Source organism: Cygnus olor, chromosome 11 (assembly GCF_009769625.2).
Source record: "Cygnus olor isolate bCygOlo1 chromosome 11, bCygOlo1.pri.v2, whole genome shotgun sequence".
Lineage (NCBI taxonomy): Eukaryota > Metazoa > Chordata > Aves > Anseriformes > Anatidae > Cygnus > Cygnus olor.
Genome location: NC_049179.1, coordinates 13,232,723 through 13,250,790, shown reverse-complemented (window position 1 = coordinate 13,250,790; position 18,068 = coordinate 13,232,723). Strand labels below are relative to the sequence as shown.

The following is an 18,068-nucleotide window of genomic DNA, read 5'->3' as shown; positions in this document are numbered from 1 at the left end:
ATTTAGCTGTGATATATAGGATGTCTCTTCAGAAAGATGCAGCTCAAATGAGATTTCTTGGAGATCCTCGCTCATTTCAAATGAAAAGCTTCCTGTACAGTATTGGAACCTTAGAGTCCTAATGCTTCAGGGCTGTGAGGTGTTTTCCCCTACTCCAGCTCCTCCAGAACCACACAGTTGTCCCATGCTTAGCGTCCTCTCCAGTCTCGTCTTCAATAGTTTATGGGAAGATTATGCCACTGTGTGTTCTTGGACTATATTTCACATAAGATCAAACAGGAATTTTCTTGTCTCTGTTTCCAGTGTTCTGGTGCACTTCGAGAAGGAATTCATATCCTGTCAGCTTTTACTTTGCTTGGTTAAACCATCCCACTTCTAATCTGCACTCTTACTACGTACTCTTTTCTTTGCACTTACTCATATTTTAACTTCACTCTTCAAAATGTGGGTCACCAGAGCTATAGAGTCTTGTTCCAGATGATACTGCAGTGATATATAATGAAAAGGGTATTTCCTGTCCTGACTGGCAGTATGTGATATGGTCTGTTTCTCTTTTATATGACGCATCCTGTTGGCATCTTAAGTCGCCTAATATGTATACCAGACTGTCTTTTCCTCAGTTGTTGTCACTCAAGATCTTCCAGTTTATAACAAAAATAGCTGTGAATTGTGTGATCTTCTGATTTCGTAATACGAAGTTTCATCCAGTTTCTATTGCTGTAGTCTGTGGCAGTTATTGGTCCCCAAGTGCATGCTTATGCATTTAGCAATGTTGAATTTCATCCCATTTCTATTACTCCTCTCCTCAAAATCCCATGGTGCTTCCCCTATGATATCCCAGTGCTCCTCCACAATGTTAATGCCTCCAAACTATAGCACAGTCCTAAGGGATGTTCTAGTCTTTTTAAGAGCCATATGTGGAATTTCAGAGTTCTTTTATGTTACCATCCAGATAGTTACTTGTCACAGTCATGCCTCAGTGCCTTTTTCAGGGCATATAGCACAAAATCGAGACATCTTTCATGACTATTTATTTGCCCTCACCCCCAAGTCTTACCCAGTTTGTATTGGTGATTATCATGTATACGGCGTCTTTAGGAGCTGAACGGGAATATCTAAAGGCTGAATTGGCTTCCAGTATATTTGGGTAAATCAGTGGCAACATTACTACATTTGTTCTCATTTCCAGCGGTAATTCAACCATAATGTGCAAAGCAAATGAAATAACTGCACAAGTAATCGAATTTGCTAAAGCTTTTCCACCCTGTAATAAAATTACTTTTTTTCAAGTCAGGTAGCAATTAACAAGCCCCTGGCCTTTTCATCATCTCTGCATTCACGGGAATAAATGTGTTTGTGCCAAATGACAGCAGTTTTAAAAATTAGCTGTAGAAAGTATCATTTTCACTTATTTTTTAATTGCCAAGTGGACACTCCAGTATAAACTCTGTATCTTGTTCTTTCACAGTATGCAATGTGGCATGTGCATTATGCGACTAAGACATAAGGCATACTTCATAAAGAAAGTAGCAAATATTTAGCAAATTTACTTAATCTGCACTTAATTAAATTTGTTTAGCACCCAGTATTTTCTCTTTCTGGGTTGTATTGCAATGTCCATCGCCAATGTGTTAATTCTTTTTCAGTCCCACACAAGCAGTAGTGATGCAGAAATGCCAGACAAGAACTGCTGCACCATCAGTGTTGATGTGATAGACCAGCTGGTCAAAGGTTTGACCATTGCTGCTGAGTAATCTATGCTAAATCGCTCAGGTAATTTGAATATTTTAAACATGAAAACAAATGAACTATAAACAGCTGTCATCAGTGTGGTGGCATGTTTTAAGGATCGGGCTTGTTTTTTCAGAGATCTAAAATAGAAAGCAAATTCTGTTTTGTCTCATGTCTGTGGTCAGTGTGAAATCACTTCTGCCCATCTAGCCTTTTTTCTTTTTTTTTCTCACCTTTATGGAGCAGCAAGGCTCACTTACTTATTGGCGGGCTGCCCGTAGTGCCTTTTTCACTGTACGATAGACGGGAGAGAAAACAGAGGAAGCATCATACCTCATCCTCCTCTCAGAAGTGAGCAGAGAGCAGGCAGGACCCGTGGGCAGCACCTGCCTCCTTCCTAGCAAAGCAGACCAAGGAGAGCTGCGGTCTGTGCTCCCTCTGCATTCCCCTGCAGAAGGTGCTCTTTGGCTGTTCCCTTCATCCTGTGGGGTTTGCCTTTGGTTGAGTGAACCACAGAGGGAAGACAGCTGCTTGGAGGGGTGGCTCTGCTCAGGCTGCATGTTTTCCTGGTCTGTTCATTGTCCTTTGTGTCTGCAGCAGAAGGGTAAAGCTTTAAGTGCACGTATAAACCCCAGCATATGACACCTGCACACCCATACGCTCACAAATTTTAAGATGACCTCAGATGGACTCTGCATCCGGATAAGTTTTGTGTGGAAGTGAGAGGATTCAGATCTTCCAGATCAACATTCCAACCTGTTATGTTGTTCATTTCTTACATGGAGTGTATGTTAGTAACGACAGTGCAGTGTTGCGTTATTTTGAATGAGATGAAAAGCCCCCTTGTTTGAAACTGGCTGTGTACCAACTCCAGGCTTTGTCCCCTTGTTTCCCATGAGGCAGCCCAGCTAGAAGACCGTGTGATTCTTAGCCCAGAGAATGCTTCAAGCTCATAACCAGTCACAAAACTGAGAAGTGCTGACCTTTTCCTGATTGTTCAGTTTTAAACTTAAGCAAGTACTTACTTTACAAATTTTTCCTCCCAGAGCATCTCATTCCTGAAAGGAAATTAATCTTATGTAGTCCATATGATATTTTCCTAATGGTTTATTTTCATGGCGTAACAATTGATGGAAAATATTTGGTGGAGAGAGAAGATACAGTCTGTCAAGATGTTGTTAGTTTTCTGTAAATCAAAAACAGGACCTGCAGAAGAAAACATTGTGAAGAAAAGGCTTAGATAGATCCTTATTTCAAAAACTTCAAATAAAAAGTCCCAGAATAATGTTGAATTCAAATAATGTTGAAATCTTCCTCTTTTTTGATCCTTAGTTTTTTATCTTAAAAAAGAAACAGTTTGGTCTTCCAAGTCAGACTTACGGTAACGTCTTAACCACAGCATGCCAAAGCTGTTAGGTTATTTTAAAATTTTGGCTGGAATCTGGACGTTTGTGTAGAGTACTCCCTCTTCCAATACAAAACAAAATAGTTGCTTGAATATTCTTTGCACTGCTGTCATTTTAAAATTCTGGGTTTTGCTTTGTTTTTTAAAAAAAGAACGTCAGCTTTTAGTGGGATTTTCACAATCGTTTTCTTTGGTATGCTGTAAATATCCACAGTTTCCACTGTTGTGTATGAGAAATAATCTCATGCAATGCAGTTTCATGCACAGGCGTATAACTCTATCAGTAATGGTTCTGATGGAGATAGGCATTTATAGGGGATTGCTAAAGATCACTGGGCACTCACTTACATCTTTCTAAATACTCATAAATGATTTATTTTTGAGTGTAGTGAAGTGAAACCACAAATCCACTAACACAGTTCTGTGTCTCGCAGAAAGTATGGGGCAGAAGGACAGAGAAAGAAGGCAGAAAATGAAGTTTTTTTCTGTTGTTAGAGCCAACTGGAAGCTCAATGGGAAAACTAAAAAGTTCCTTATGTCCACATAAACACATGCCATTACCCTGTGGGAAACTGTTTGCTGGCACACAGGACACTTGGAAATTAAATATAACCTCTAACAGCACAGTGTTCTATTTGTGATGCTCAGTTGCAGGCTTAGCTTTGTAAAATGTTGATATTAACTTGAACAAGCATCGCACTATATTTATTATTTGAGGGGAGCATATACTTGGTGTTGAGAAATAAAGCCTCTGTCAGGGTTACATGTAAAGAATGTGAATAACTGATGTATGTTTATTCTGTTCATGTCTTCTGAAGGTCAGCAGCATGGCTGCTCTCCTGCATGCTTTTGGAACTTTCCTGTCGGTGCTGATGGTGCTTGATGAACTTAAAGAGCAATGTTACATTTTGTTAAGAGCTGCACAAACCTGTCTTAACAAAGTCTGTCTTAAGAAAATAACTTCCATCTGTGGAGTGCTATCAGTAACAGCCCCTACACTGCAGACAAGTGGACAGTCATTTTGGCATATTTTTGCCCTGGGCACTTTTAGAGAAATGCCAGTACTTTACTGGGTCATGTATTGATGAATTCCAGCCAGGTTGTTTTTTATTCATAGTGTGTCTTGTGGGATAAACCAACTAATAACTTTTCCAGTGTGTTATGGAGACCAAATATACTCCATCTTGAAAAAAAAAAACAAAACACTAACAAAAGGTGAAGTTTAGATCAACACCTTCCCTTGCCAGCACTGAGATCCATCAGAAATGGTGTTTCTTAGCTTGGTTTAATTTTGGAGATTGTTTATGTTGCTTTGAGTTTATTTGGGCAGTAGCAAGCCTGAACAAAGTTCCTAAAAAGGAAAGTGCTGTTGAAAGCTGCAGAAAAAAGATTGTGCAAAGTGGAAGCCATCCAGCTGGGTGTCTTTGCTGTCATTTCAATGCACTGTGCCACTAAGGAAGTGACTGAAACTGCTGTTGGACACAGGAACATACTTCAAAATTGTCCTCTCCAAATGGAAAACTCCATTTAAAAGAGATTTTTTGGTTAAGATTATCCACTCAGGAGGTCTAAAATTTCTTCCTTAAGAACACGCTTCTCTGTGTTTAAGTGGCCTACTTCTCAGAAGTCCCAAGCATCCCCCAAGAAAATCCTCTGGAGGTGGCAGGATCTCGAGTCACTCACCGTCAGTGAAATCAGACCTCTGCTACCGAGCTGTCTGAGCGTAACCGCCATTACTTCAGGTGCTGGCTTTTAGGATGTTTGGGTTTTTGGCTGACACTTGAACTCATGGATTTTCCCTGGTGTGGAGCTCAGGGCTGAACGATGTCCCCACAGGCGTGCAGTCCCTGCTGCAGTCTTCCAGCCAAAGTGTTACAGTCCTCTCCTGTTTCTCCAGATTTTTTTCTTCGCATGGTTGTTTTGTACGCTGCTGCATTCCTTTCACATCAAAGTCAGCATCCTCGTGTTCCTTCTGGCACATCATTTAATTTGTCATGCTCTCGGTTCACCCCTCCATTCACAGCTTTGTAGGATGAAACAGAGTCGGATTCCCTTTGCAAACTGCATTATACAATCCTCAGTTAACCATTTTACACCTATTTAAAAAGAAAATTGGTCACGTGGAGGAGTCTGTGTTTAGGTTCAGCAGCTCAGCCTTCCCTACCCATGACATGTATGTGATCAAGCAGCCATGTGTCTGCCAAAATCCTGTCTTAAGTGGACAGGATTTTTAGTTGATGTGTTTGATGCTGCTTTTTCAGGACAATCTTCTCTTTTTTTTTTCTTAAGAGGCAGCCAAATTCAGTTCTTTTGCATATTGGAGCTGTCATTAGTTAATTACTAGGCCTTGTGTTGAAGAAATAACTCTGTAAACACAGCAAGGAAGAAAAACAAAATAATTCTGTAATCCGACTCTCTTAGCTGTGGTTTCACGTTGGTGGTTTGTGCACTTGGTGATATGCTGCTCCCTCGGAGCGTGGGGCTTATGTTTGGAGGCTTTTTCATGGTTTGCCTTGTGGGTGAAGAAAGAGAGACTGGAATAGTGGTGTGTGAAACGGCAAAGCGATGCTTTGTGATTTAGCTGCCTGAAGGACCCGATTAAGGACCCGATAAACTGCGGGCAGCACAACGCAGTCCCGCAGGAGGTGTCTGTGCAGCCTGTCTTCGTTTCAAGGATGTTTTACATGGCCCCAGTCGGGTGAAGCTGTGGTTCAGTGGAGGTACTTGGTCAGAAGCACAAAATTGAAAAATAGTAGGATTCTGCCCGGTGTTACTTTTAACTGCTGTGTTTAATGACTGATTTCTTGAAGTGTATTCCTGAGGTCAAATATTGCCATCTTGATCTCTTTGCACAACTTCTAAGAAAATACTTCAAAGCAAGTTCCCTAACTTTTGTTGAGGGATATTGCGTAGGTTTAGAAGCTAAATTTAGGGCCAAATTTACATCTATGGATAGTAATATCATTGTGTAAAAGACAACGGATTTCTGCCTTTTTTTCAGTTCTGTGACATTGAAATTTCTTACTGTGCTTCAATTTCCCACTTGTTAGAAGGGACAATAGTGCGTTGCCTTTGTAAGCCTCTTGAGATCCCTTTTGGAAGTATCATAGTTAGCTGTTGGTGGCTGCAAATGAGGTCAGCCCCCCAAAACTGTGAATTTTGTTGCAAATAAAGTTTGTGATCATGATAAATATATATGCAAAAACATGTTTTCATCCATACTTTCTGTATTTTGTTTTGTTGTATAGCACAGTAAGAACTGAAAAATACCTGTAGAATGATATTTAGAAATTGACAGGGTTGAATTCTTTTGATACAAAATACATCATTCAGAAATTCCTTCATTCAGTTCCTTTACTAGCATTTATTGCCATTTTTCAGAGGCATCATTTTAAACAGTGGTATGCCATCATCCTCTGCATGGTCCAAAGATTAACCTATGTGGGGAATTATAAATTTTGAGAATAAGGTGGCTGTTGTTTCATAATTGGTAACTGCTTTGCAATTAATTTCATTGATGAATCTCATTGAAGCCAAAAATGCATCTTAAATGATTCACTGCCTGTTGTGACTGAATTCCTTGAAAAGTCTTGTGAAAGAGCTTGCAAATCACATAAAGTAAGTCATCAGTGTCACTATGGGGAGATGTTTTTTTCAAATCCTTCATAGGAAACTGGTATCTCAAAACTTGAGTTGGGAAATAGCCTTACGAAAAGTTTAGCCAGCTAGTGAGGAAACAGAGCTAATCTGAGTGTTCCTATTTGTGAAACACTGAGATGGAAACCAGTACACATGTATGTTTTGAAATTATTCCTGTGTTTATAGTAGTTACTCCTGTTACACAACTGAAACATGCACTGTTAGCTAAGCATCCGCATTTTTTCAGTCTTTCAACGTAACGACCCAGATTTAGTCCATTATAGAAAAAAGTAAAACCGGCTGTTAAATGTGAGCACGAAGTTCATGAATAATCTAGGCTGTGCCTTGTTTTTAAGGCTGTTGATAATAGATTATGCACAAAGAAAACTGAATGCAGTGTGTGGCGACTGACCATATTAAGTGACAACATGGTTCCAGTAACATGCTGCGGAGCAATACTCATCGAAATGTTGTTGCCCATTTCAGTGCGGCATGGAGTTTTCGGTACCTGCTTTGTCTTCAGCAGCTGAAATATTGCTGCAGTATTTGCTGTATTTGCATTTGAGATGTGTAGGATCGAGCACAACTGAGAAGGATCATCTGATCTGAACCCAGAGATAACGTCTGAATCCTAGAGAAGGTGATAAGGTCATTTGGTATGATTCAGAGCATCTAGACTAGCACAGAACCAGGCCAGCAGCATCTCTGCTCATCCCAGTTTCCTAATTATAACAGTATTTGTTATTGTTTACTTTAGGAATGACTATACCAGAAGAAGACGCTGATGTGGGACAAGGTAGTAAATACTGCCTCGTGGCAATAGGAAGGCTTCAGGTAATGCCAGTCTTTCCTTATGTAAACTACTTCTGAAAACTTAATCAGTGTTGTGGTTTAGGTGTAAAGAATTTGCACGAAGTTCTGGTTCTTGACTATAGCTTTTAATATGCTTCCAAAGCATAAAGTGCCTTGATGTCTGTGTGCAGTCTGTGGCTTGCTTAGAATACATCGACAGAGCAATGACAATGTGATTTTGGTACACGTATGTTTAACCCAACAACAGCAACAAAGATGCTCCTGGAACATGAGCACATGTAGACCTGCTGTTCTGTAGGGTGCGTGGGGCTGCAATGCTGTGGGTGATGAGAACCATGGGAGTACAGGTGCTGCAGATGGTAGGTTTAAGTGGCTCCCAAAAACAGCAGTCTGCTCCCTGCTGTTCTCTCACCTGTCCTCTCTTTCTGGTTAATCAATTACTTGAAGGAAGGTAATTGCAGGAGTTATTTTGAAAATGGTAAAGATAAGGCAGTTAAGAAGCACTTAACATCTAATGGCATTTTTTCTCAACATGTGTTGTATTTTGCATTCAGAGGTGATGCCAGCTGAGGGAACTGTGAGAATAAAATTTTACTGCCTTTTTGTCCCGACTGTTGCAACCGATGTGTTATATTTTCTTCCTTTGCCCATTGCTGGTGAGAGTTCTGAGCTGGATCTGGAGCAGTTGCAGTGAATCTCCTTCACCATAGCAGGAAAGCTAGTTTTTAGCTTTGCAACGTGGGAATCCTGCCATGAGCGAATGTGTTTGGGCCTCCTGCATGATCCCTTGTTGGCCTGCACTCGTTGCCATATGCTAGGATGGCATCACTCCTTCTTGCAGGGTAGAAGGGACCCTTTCGTAGAGCACAGCTGCCAAGCCTGCCTTAGTCGAGGCGCACAGCCTCCACGTTACTGGAAACATCAGCACTTCTGCAGAGTGTGTCTCTATTGTGATGGCAGACCTACAAAAATATTGCACGATGTTTTTGAAGTTAATCATACTTTTATAATCAGGGGTAATATATTCCACTAATGGAGAGAAGGAAGTTATGGGGATTCATATGTTAGAGCTGCCAAAGAAAAACTATTTCCGAGAAAATCGCATTAGTAACATGTGGAGTGTCAAAACATCTGTTAGGTTACAGAAGCCAGCAGGGCTATGGGAGGGAGGGCAAGAGGAGGCTCCGGTGATGGGTTTAATCACAAAGGAGTCAAGGTACAGAAATGAAAAGCTGTGCTCTGTAACAGTAAATTGAAATCTTGCATACAGTTAACTGGCAAGTCTGCAACAAGATAGCAAAAAATGAGATTTTGTTCCTTTTGCGTTGGCACCTTGTTAGCCTCGTTGGCTCTGGAAGTTGTAAGAAAAACAATAGTCTCCTTTGTAGCCCCAGCAGGAACAAATGGAAATGAAGTGGCCTGATTGCACAGGTTTCAGGCAGAGAGCTGCAAGTGTTTCATTCTGTCTGATGAGCTTTGAGGAGCGTTTACAGGAGAGCTGTGTCTCTTCATTGCTACCAGCCCCTTGCTGGTCTAACAGCATAACCTACAGCAGCCTGTGGAAAACTTGGTCAGGTTGTCTGGGAGTTTCAGGTGAGGCTCATCTCACCTGACTGCGGTTATCTGAAAGTTGAATGCTTAGTCTGAGCTAGTCCTAGATCCATTTGCAGATAATGAGTTGGCCTCTTCTAAAGAGTGACCTTGCCATCCTAAAATGGCTGGCTTGACTTGTCCTTGGGGAGGCTCCCGTTCTTGGTCGGCAAGGGCAGGAACCAAGATGCCTAACTTCAGTGTGGTCCCACACAGTGAGATGAATCCAATCGTATTCTATCCTTACTGTTTCCTTCCTTATTGGGAACTTCTGATGTATTTGTTTTCCTGCTGTGTTCTTAAGCCTAGGAAAGTGCCATGGGGTGAGGTAATTGCACTGCAAAGTAGCATAAAGGCAGTTCTATGTCATACACCCATGCTGTTGTTTTATATATGACTTTCTCAGTAGTTAATAGTCTGCCAACAGATTTTGTTCTTTAGCTTTGTTATCAAATTTGAGTTCAGATTGCTGTTCTGTGAACTAAATGCTGTGGACTTGGTTGGTCCTAGGTAACCAGCTCTCCGGTGTGCATGGACATGAATGGCATGTCGGTCCCAACTGAGTTTTTGTCGAGGCACAACTCTGATGGAGTCATCACTTTCGTCGACCCCAGGTGCATCAGCGTCATTGGCTACCAGCCCCAGGTCAGTGAGCCGCTGTCAATGCGGAGACTGGTTAGACCTGATAAAGAGAATTCTGTTTGCACGTTAAAAATGAAAGCAGCAAAACATGAAATATTTGTAGCTGACGATTCATATGTTGTGAAATAAATGTTCATTTTTCTTTGCTGTCTCTGCTTCTGTAAAATTTGGTTTTCCCCTTTGTATGGGGGATATCTTCTTATCCCTTTTAGATCTGATTAAAATCCAAATGGCAAGATGCTTTAAATCTTGCATGGCTAGCCAATGAAGACATGCTGTGACAGAAAGTTTAACAATGCTTGGAGAGAGTTTTAGCTCTGTAAATCTTAACTTTTGCTAGACTCTTGTAAAGTAAGAGAAGATCATTTATGGCATCTACTTTCCTTTAGGCTTACATCTGTTCCTCTGAGTAGGAGGCTAGTAATTGAACTGAGGAGAATAATAAATGAGCTTCTGACTGCCACAGGCCTCCCTCAGATAACTCAGCAGTTGCAATTTACAGGCAAAAGTCATTTCTTGCTAATTTGTTTTTCCATTTATTTTGATTTTAGGTAGCTTTATAATGACTGTTTTTACAAAAAATAGTGCCATAGAATGTATTTTTGTAGAGGATGTCAGTCTCTTCAAGACACTGCTTCACAGGTATTTAAAAAAAAAAATCAATATATGTTTGCAAATGAATGTGCCTGTGCAGCAAGGCAAATACAATGCAGGACATGATGCCTATAAACCTTGCTTTTATGTTCATCTTTGATTAACTGAGTAGTCCCTTTGAGGATGATGGATCTAGTGGCTGCAGAGATTACTTACAGATCTGCCCATGGATTTGTGTTGTGGTTTGGGTCTTTTACACAGCTTTATTTTATTCTAGGATCTTCTGGGGAAAGACATTTTAGAATTCTGCCATCCTGAAGATCAAAGCCATTTGAGAGAGAGTTTCCAACAGGTGCTGCATCCTGTTCCTTTTCTTTTGCCATTGACTTATTTATTTATTACTATTTCATTCAGAGAAATAGCTTTTATTTTACATGTCAAGGTATTTTTCTGTTATCCAGGGGAAGAACTGGCAAGATATGAAACAGTCTGTTAATCAGTTAAGGCAGTCAGTAAAGCTGCATAAACAGTAGCTTAAGCTCAGCATCTGTTGGCTCTGTTTTCAGAAATAAATCACCTTGTTATATATTTTGTTTTCTTTTTACAACAAGTTAACCAAGTGTTTGCTGCACAGTTAGAGCTGTCCTTTCACTTCAGAGATGCCTGTATAGATCCCCCTGTGTTAAGTGGTAACCAAAATTATTTATCTTCAACAAGGTGGGCTGTTGATTTGAAAGTAATTACATTAATTTGTAATACTGTGGATTTTTTAACAGGGGATTATAAAAGCAATGTATAGATACATACTCACAGATACAGTTTGGCATTGTTAAATTTGCTCAGCAGTGGACCTGACTGTCTTCTTCCCGAGGCTCTTCTAGCGGCTTCAGTGAGAACATGTTTAGCTGAAACTCAGTGAGTTTCAAAATTAAACCTGCATATAGATTGTGACATAAATTCTCTGCTTGCATAGATAATATGCTTCATATCCTCTACGGGAGTTACATCACTTTACATCAACAGAGGCATATATTCCATTGTAGCGCTTATTGTTTCAAATTGATCTGGGACATACAGTAGGAGTGTTTTCCCCAAGACCTCTGCTCACTGCTGGTCTTTGCAGTGCCTTCCCTCCGTGCACTAGAACGAGTTGTGTATCATGTTTAGCTGATTACTGAGATCCAGATGATGTAAGTGGTTCCAGATTTTCTGACAACAGCCTATAGCTCAACCAAAGTTTGTTGTTCCATCTTGTGCTAGATGTTGAGATGTGTTTTCAGCTGTGAAGCATGGAAATGAAGTGATTTTTAAACGAAACTATTTGCTCAGGCATGGCATGCAAAAATAGAGCATGAAAAAACTTCTCTGGGGAGAATAACAGAATGGTGTTCCGTTTCCGTGGATTGTGAAACTCAGCTTATGGTCTTAAGTTTGGTATAGTGGAAGATACCAGTGCTCCTGAGCTATTTCTCACCATCACCACCACCCTCAGCTGGACAAGTGTGTGAGCACTCAGCATCCATTGCAGTGGCCTTTGAAAGGATCAAATTCAAGCAGCAGCTAAAGGCCTTTTAACTCTAAGGTGTTGATTCACAGGCAGGAGCATCTGAGAGCTGGATGCTTGAATTATCTTACCACACCCAGCCATCTCCTCTGCCCTACCTTCACATGGATGTGATGCTGCAGCTACACCTACCTGATGGCATCCTGTTACCAGGAGTCAGATCCTACCACCCCTTTTCTGTCCTCCCTGACCTCCTCCCTGCCCTTCCTACTGTCCTGATACTAGCACAGATGGCCTTGCCTGGTGGGCTAGCCAAAGGACCGCTCAATTTTGCGTAGGACTAGCTTTCAGATGGCTCAGCTCCCCAAGCCCGTGCCTGATGGCACCAGTGGTGCAAGAAAAGCAGCTAGAATGCATATGTTGTTTTTCACTAAAGCCCAAATGATTGATTTCACTAATTCATGCAAGAGACAGTGACAGAATGCTGCTGGATAGTACCACGTCAAATATCTGTCTCTGAAGTGATTGTCTGAGTGCAGCCTGGGGCTCAGGAAGGCTGACTAACTATCATGCCAGTTAACGACTCGGTGCTCACTGAGTGCACTTGGGCCACAGGGGGCTGCTGCTGTTTCCCTGAAGTCAGTTGCTGGGGACTTCGCTGTCACTGCTCAGTACTGGGCATGTCCATAAACGATTTGCTGGATCAGGGACTTCCATGATTTGCTCAAGGTCATGCAGAAAGACAGCAGGAAAAAAAAGCAAATTAGAAGTGAAAGTTCCTGTTCACTCGACCTGTGTCCAATCTATCAAAATATCGTGCTGTTTCTCTAGCAGGCGATTCCTTTTTCTGTATATTTTTGTTCAGTACAGTAGCAGTGTGATCGGGACTGTTATTTCAATCATGGAATAAAAGACTGAAGTAAACAGTTAAGCTATGCACCAGGTGGTTTTTGTTTCTAAAGAATGTAAGAAAGTAAAAGTTAAACATTAGTTTTGAATTTTTTTGTTCTATTTTGTTTGTGTGCACTGTTTTAAGACAGTTCACGATTTTCCCACCAGTGGTCTCTGTGCTTTATATATTATTACAGAATTAATGTTTGCCTTATTCAGACTTCAGAACAATAGATCATTGCCGTTTGTTTTATTATTGTTAGTTTGGCCTTACAAGACTTTTCATTAAAAAGGTAACTGTGATTTCCAGTAAACTCTTTTTTTTCCCCTCAAACCTCCTGAAAACTTGACGTGTCTAGTTTGCTGGCAGTATCAGAACCAGGTTGGTGCATAATAGAGGAGGAAAGGAGGGAGGGGTTTGCAGGTTTTGGTCAATTGCCAGCATCCATCTCAAAGCTTTTACTTCCTTGGGAAGATAAATTCATTCATCAGGGTGGGAAAATCAGGCCAGAATGCGATATTCTCAAGGCCAAGATCAACAAATAGAGTTTAGTATCAAAGGATCCAGAATACAGCTATTCGATATCCAGTCGGATGCTATTCAGATTAGACACTTTTACACAAGTTCTGTGTTTTTTACCCTGGGTGTGGTGGTAGAAAATTGCTGATTATAGAATGTTGCTCACTGAACTCAAACTACAAAAACATTTATTAAAAATAAAAGGCCTTTGCCTTAGTATTATTTAGAACTTTTCCAGGCATTTCTAAAAGGTTGTTGTTTTTTTTTTTGTTGTTGTTGTCATTCTTTCCATTTAGTCCTGTAGATAGGTGATCAATTTGAGATTCATTGGAACACGTTTCCTAACCTGATTGCTTGTCAATAAAGACACAGGGTAAATAGTGGGTTTCTGCTGAGATAACTACTCGTGGGGAATATAGTGGATAATGATTAAGAACCCACAACGAGATGTGGCATTTATTTGCAGTAGGCCTTCCCTGAGGCCCAGCTGAGGTAGCTTAGTGGAAAAGTAATAAAAAATAAACACACATATCCCAGGTAAGTGCCAGCTGAATGACTTGAAACCATATAAGTTTTCTTCTGACTTAAACCCAGGATTATTAGATAACACATACAATGCAGTTACAGTGCCAGTGTGCAGGTATTGTTTTGCGCATGCTTCTTAAATTCATCCATGCTTGTCAGAGAGAGAAAGATCCAGGCCTCAAAGTTTGGAGTAAGTGCATTTATTTCCAGAGTTCCCAGGGACCAGAACCACATTACTTATTTTGAGATAACTCGTTATTACATCATCTTTGGTGCCATCAAAGCCTTTGTTTTTTTCCATCATACCGAGAGAATCGAGGTGAAATTTCTCTCTTGGTACCCAACTGTTGACTTCAATGAAACTTCAGCTACCAAGGCCAAAGTTTGAAATGATTATTGCCAGACACTTAAATTCTGACTTAGTTATAAGCGAGTATGCTGTCCAAGCAAAGAATTGATGCTCTGTTTTCAATAATGCTGTTAAAATGGATTCTCTCTGCTCTCTCCATTCAAATACTAGCTCATTCTTTCTGCTTGTGAAAGCCAAAAGTGTTTCTTGGTAGCACTTTGCCATCATAGGTTTTTTGCTATATACTCATGGATGCTCTTTCACTTGATTTATTATGTGGCGTGTTTATTTTCAAATACAGAGATATGGAATTTCCCCCAAAATTGTCTTTCCTTGCGATGTGTGAGCTCTGATTAGCTTTGTATAATTACTGAAACTATTTTAGTGAATATTTTAGTTTATTTATCAGCTTAAATTACTTCTTTTGGAATGGTCTGTTTTAACTTGAGGTATTGCAGAAGTAATCTTCAAAGTTCATTTCAGCAAAGCACCGCAACTTGTGCTTAACCATTAGTAGGTGGTAAATTCATTTGTATTCAACTATGCCCCTAAGAGCAGTTTAATTTAGCACGTGCTTAATTCCCACTACATTTGAAGCTTTGTGCACTGTTAATTATTTTTTTGCTGGAGACAAATCATTTTTGTCTGTTTTGCATCTATGATTATGCCTTTATGTATCTGTTTCCTTCCAACATAATTGCTGGCTCCTATGTATTCTTTGGGAGTTCTCATTCCCTGATCTTTACCATCCCAGCAAGGTCTTCCTGGATCTGTTCCACACAGCAAAATTCATCTACACATCAGACAGACCAAGGGTATCTCTGCTTTTTATTCTTTTTGTCTTTCCCATCAATATTTCTCTAATTAGTTATCTTTCCCTGGTTTAAAAAAAAAAAAAAAAAGGTAAAATTATTTTCCCATACTTTTTCTTTCATGCCTTTAATTATGAATTATTACCCTTCTCTAACTGCTTTTCTTCATTCTTATTGCTTCTTGACAAAATGTAGAACTTGTTCTTCATCTCTTCTCCTATCTTTGTGTTATCTTGGGCAATTTAAATGCTGTTTTTAAATACTGTTACCAGTTCATTTGTTGGAAAAAATAAGGTATAAAGGGAACTTGTCAGCCTTTGGACAGGAAAGCTTATGATAAGGAAACAAGCGCACAAGACAAGAATTATTTTTTTAAGGCATTTGCTATCATTAGGAAGAGGCAGTGAAAAGAAGAGATGAGATATAAGGGAGCAGATGCTTAGCAGAACCCTAGCTAGGTGCCAGACTAAAACACTGAACAGAGATTTCTGAAAAGGGACTTAAAATTTGGTAGGCTTTTTTTGGATAGTCCTTCTTAAAAATAGCCTGTGGGTCCTGCTAGCTGTGTGTCTTGAAGTCTGCGTGGTGCGTCTGTTCTTACGCTTCAAGGGCAGGGTGTATGTTAAAGCTTTCTCCAAAGTGGAGTTATGAACAGACACTTTGAGAGAGAATCCATCTCTGAGTAACCCTGACTCAGTGCAGTGCTGTTCAAGAAGAGGAATTGTGTCAGGATGTGACATCAGGTGAGCAATGTCCTACTGCTGCTTCCTGATATGAAGACAGAGACTTATAATATGGAGAGACTTGCAGTCCAAAACATGTGCTGGTATTTCGTCTTGGCAACAGAAAACACAGCTGTCCCGAGCAGCACTTTGAGGTCTTTTGTCTTGGAGTGGTTCTGCCTTTAAGTAACGCTCAAGAAAGATGACTCATGACGTCTTCCAAGTCATGCTGGGATGGCTGAAAGGGCCCCCAAGCTGTCTGCCCGCCCCTCTGACAGAGGTTAATGCCCTGAGACCAAAAGGGCTGAATCCACAGAAACGTTTGCTTCTCAGCTGCCTCTGAATTAACACCCAGAACCCACCATCAGTTTCCATTCGTGTCAATGAGCTGGCCCCAAAACTGTGGTGACCGAGTGCCTCTGTTGGCTTTGTGTGGCAAGACTGTCACACCCCACGGGGGAGGAATGATAGAGTTAAATCATGCAGGGAAATATATGTCAGAATCCCCATGGATACAGAAGGCTTTGATAGGTAGAGGCACTCAGTAGGTAACGCTCAGAGTGTTTCAGGATCAGATATTAGTGATCTGAATAAAGATTTATGCACTAGGGTAAAGATTATCAGGCTTGTAATGTTTGTAGGGAAAAAAGCGAAAACAGCCATATGCAGTTTCTAAGTGTGTATATATATATATATATATATATTATTTTTTTTTAAATATTGTCCTAAATTTTGATGCTACTGTATGATTTGCTGTGTCACACATGAATCGTATAGCCAGGTATCCAAGCAGAAAAACAGATAGCCAACCTTATAAATTTTTTTTTTGTGGACTTTTATTTCAGCTGCGATGTTTAGTTTATGATATACGCATATATACATAAATATTTAAAAGATGCCTCTGTATGGTTTCTGTCCATCTCTCTTGATAAATGTTCCGCATTAAAACCTTCTTAAAGCTTCCCTGTCGGGATATCAGCACAACCTGTTGGTTCCTGAATCTGTGTTCTACTTATACGCAGGCTGGAAAGGACATTTTATATAACAAAGCATGGGGAGCTGACTCTGAAGGAGATAAATTTCAAACATGAATCAGATTTTGGTTATTTTCTTTGAATTAAGAATTTTCCTGCTGTGTCCATGGGTTTCTGTAATTTAAGTTCAGAACACACCAGTTACTGCTGTTTACTATTCATCTGCACAGCAGGTAGCAATCTCCTTTTATTAACCTTTCCAAATGGTTTTGCAGGTTGTGAAACTGAAAGGTCAAGTCCTGTCTGTGATGTATCGTTTTCGCACCAAAAACCGGGAGTGGATGCTGATCAGAACCAGCAGCTTCACGTTTCAGAATCCTTACTCTGACGAGATTGAGTACATCATCTGCACTAACACCAATGTGAAGTATGTGCCTTTCAGATGCTCATGTACATGGTTTTGAAAGAACTGAAGCATTACTTTTTGCTGTTAGCAGTGTAAATGCACATTCAGATTCTTGTGGTAGCCTGTTTCTAGCCATGTTTTGTGACGCTGTTGCAATCTGTAGTAGGGTTTTTCTGCATTATAAGATCCTGCAGCATAGCTGCTTCTCTGTGTCATTATCTTGCAATGCTTCCAGGGCCTGGCTGCACCAGGAGAGACGTCACTAATCTGTTATGTCATTCAGCAAACCCATTGATCTCAATCCAGGCTTTTTTAAACTAGCAGAGAGCTTCCAGCAGCCAACCAGCTGTCATGATATTGCCTTCATTTGTTAGCCAAAGAGAAAATTATGTCTGTGTTAACAAGTAGCACACAAGTTATCAACAGTCCTGCCTCTTGTTCATTGTGATCATACCCTTAGGTAGTCCTGGGTATCGTCTTACAGCCTATGAAAGCTGGTGATGTGATTTCCTAGTAAAGTGGGAAGGGTTCCTACTATTCAGTTGAGATCTGATGGAATATCCCCAGGTACGGGGATAGATCCAACCCCTTATATGATGAGGGGAATGAAATCATCCTGTCTTTGAATAAATACTTTCAAAAATCTGTCACTGGATCTGTTAGAAGGAGGTTGAATTAGTGGGTGTCTCATTCTGCAGCTGATGGAGCTGCTTCTAAAAAAAAAGTCTTGCTAGGAGTACATCAGGGGTTTGTCACTGTGTAACTGAGCAGAGAAGGTTTTTGAGCCTCCTGAGTTCCAAACCAGCAACTGCAGAAGCTGATCTGGTCTTGATAAAGCTGTTGCTCTATAGTTGTTAGGTGTGGGTTTTTTTTGTGTGTGTTTTTTTGTTTGTTTGTTTGTTTTTGTCATTTTTTAATAAGTATTTTTTTATTTCCAATATAAACTTAATC

The 18,068-nt window shown here is 40.3% G+C and overlaps 1 protein-coding gene across 8 annotated transcripts in view; it reads left to right on the top strand.

Moving 5' to 3' along the window:
* Positions 1 to 18,068, top strand: part of ARNT2 (aryl hydrocarbon receptor nuclear translocator 2) — a 107,526-nt gene that overhangs the window by 63,264 nt on the left and 26,194 nt on the right. For all 8 annotated transcript variants that reach the window (XM_040569682.1, XM_040569678.1, XM_040569681.1 and 5 more), the window contains 4 exons: positions 7,533 to 7,609; positions 9,689 to 9,823; positions 10,692 to 10,766; positions 16,987 to 17,138. In XM_040569682.1, coding sequence (XP_040425616.1) covers positions 7,533 to 7,609; positions 9,689 to 9,823; positions 10,692 to 10,766; positions 16,987 to 17,138 — 439 coding nt within the window. The remainder of the gene's footprint in view (positions 1 to 7,532; positions 7,610 to 9,688; positions 9,824 to 10,691; positions 10,767 to 16,986; positions 17,139 to 18,068) is intronic.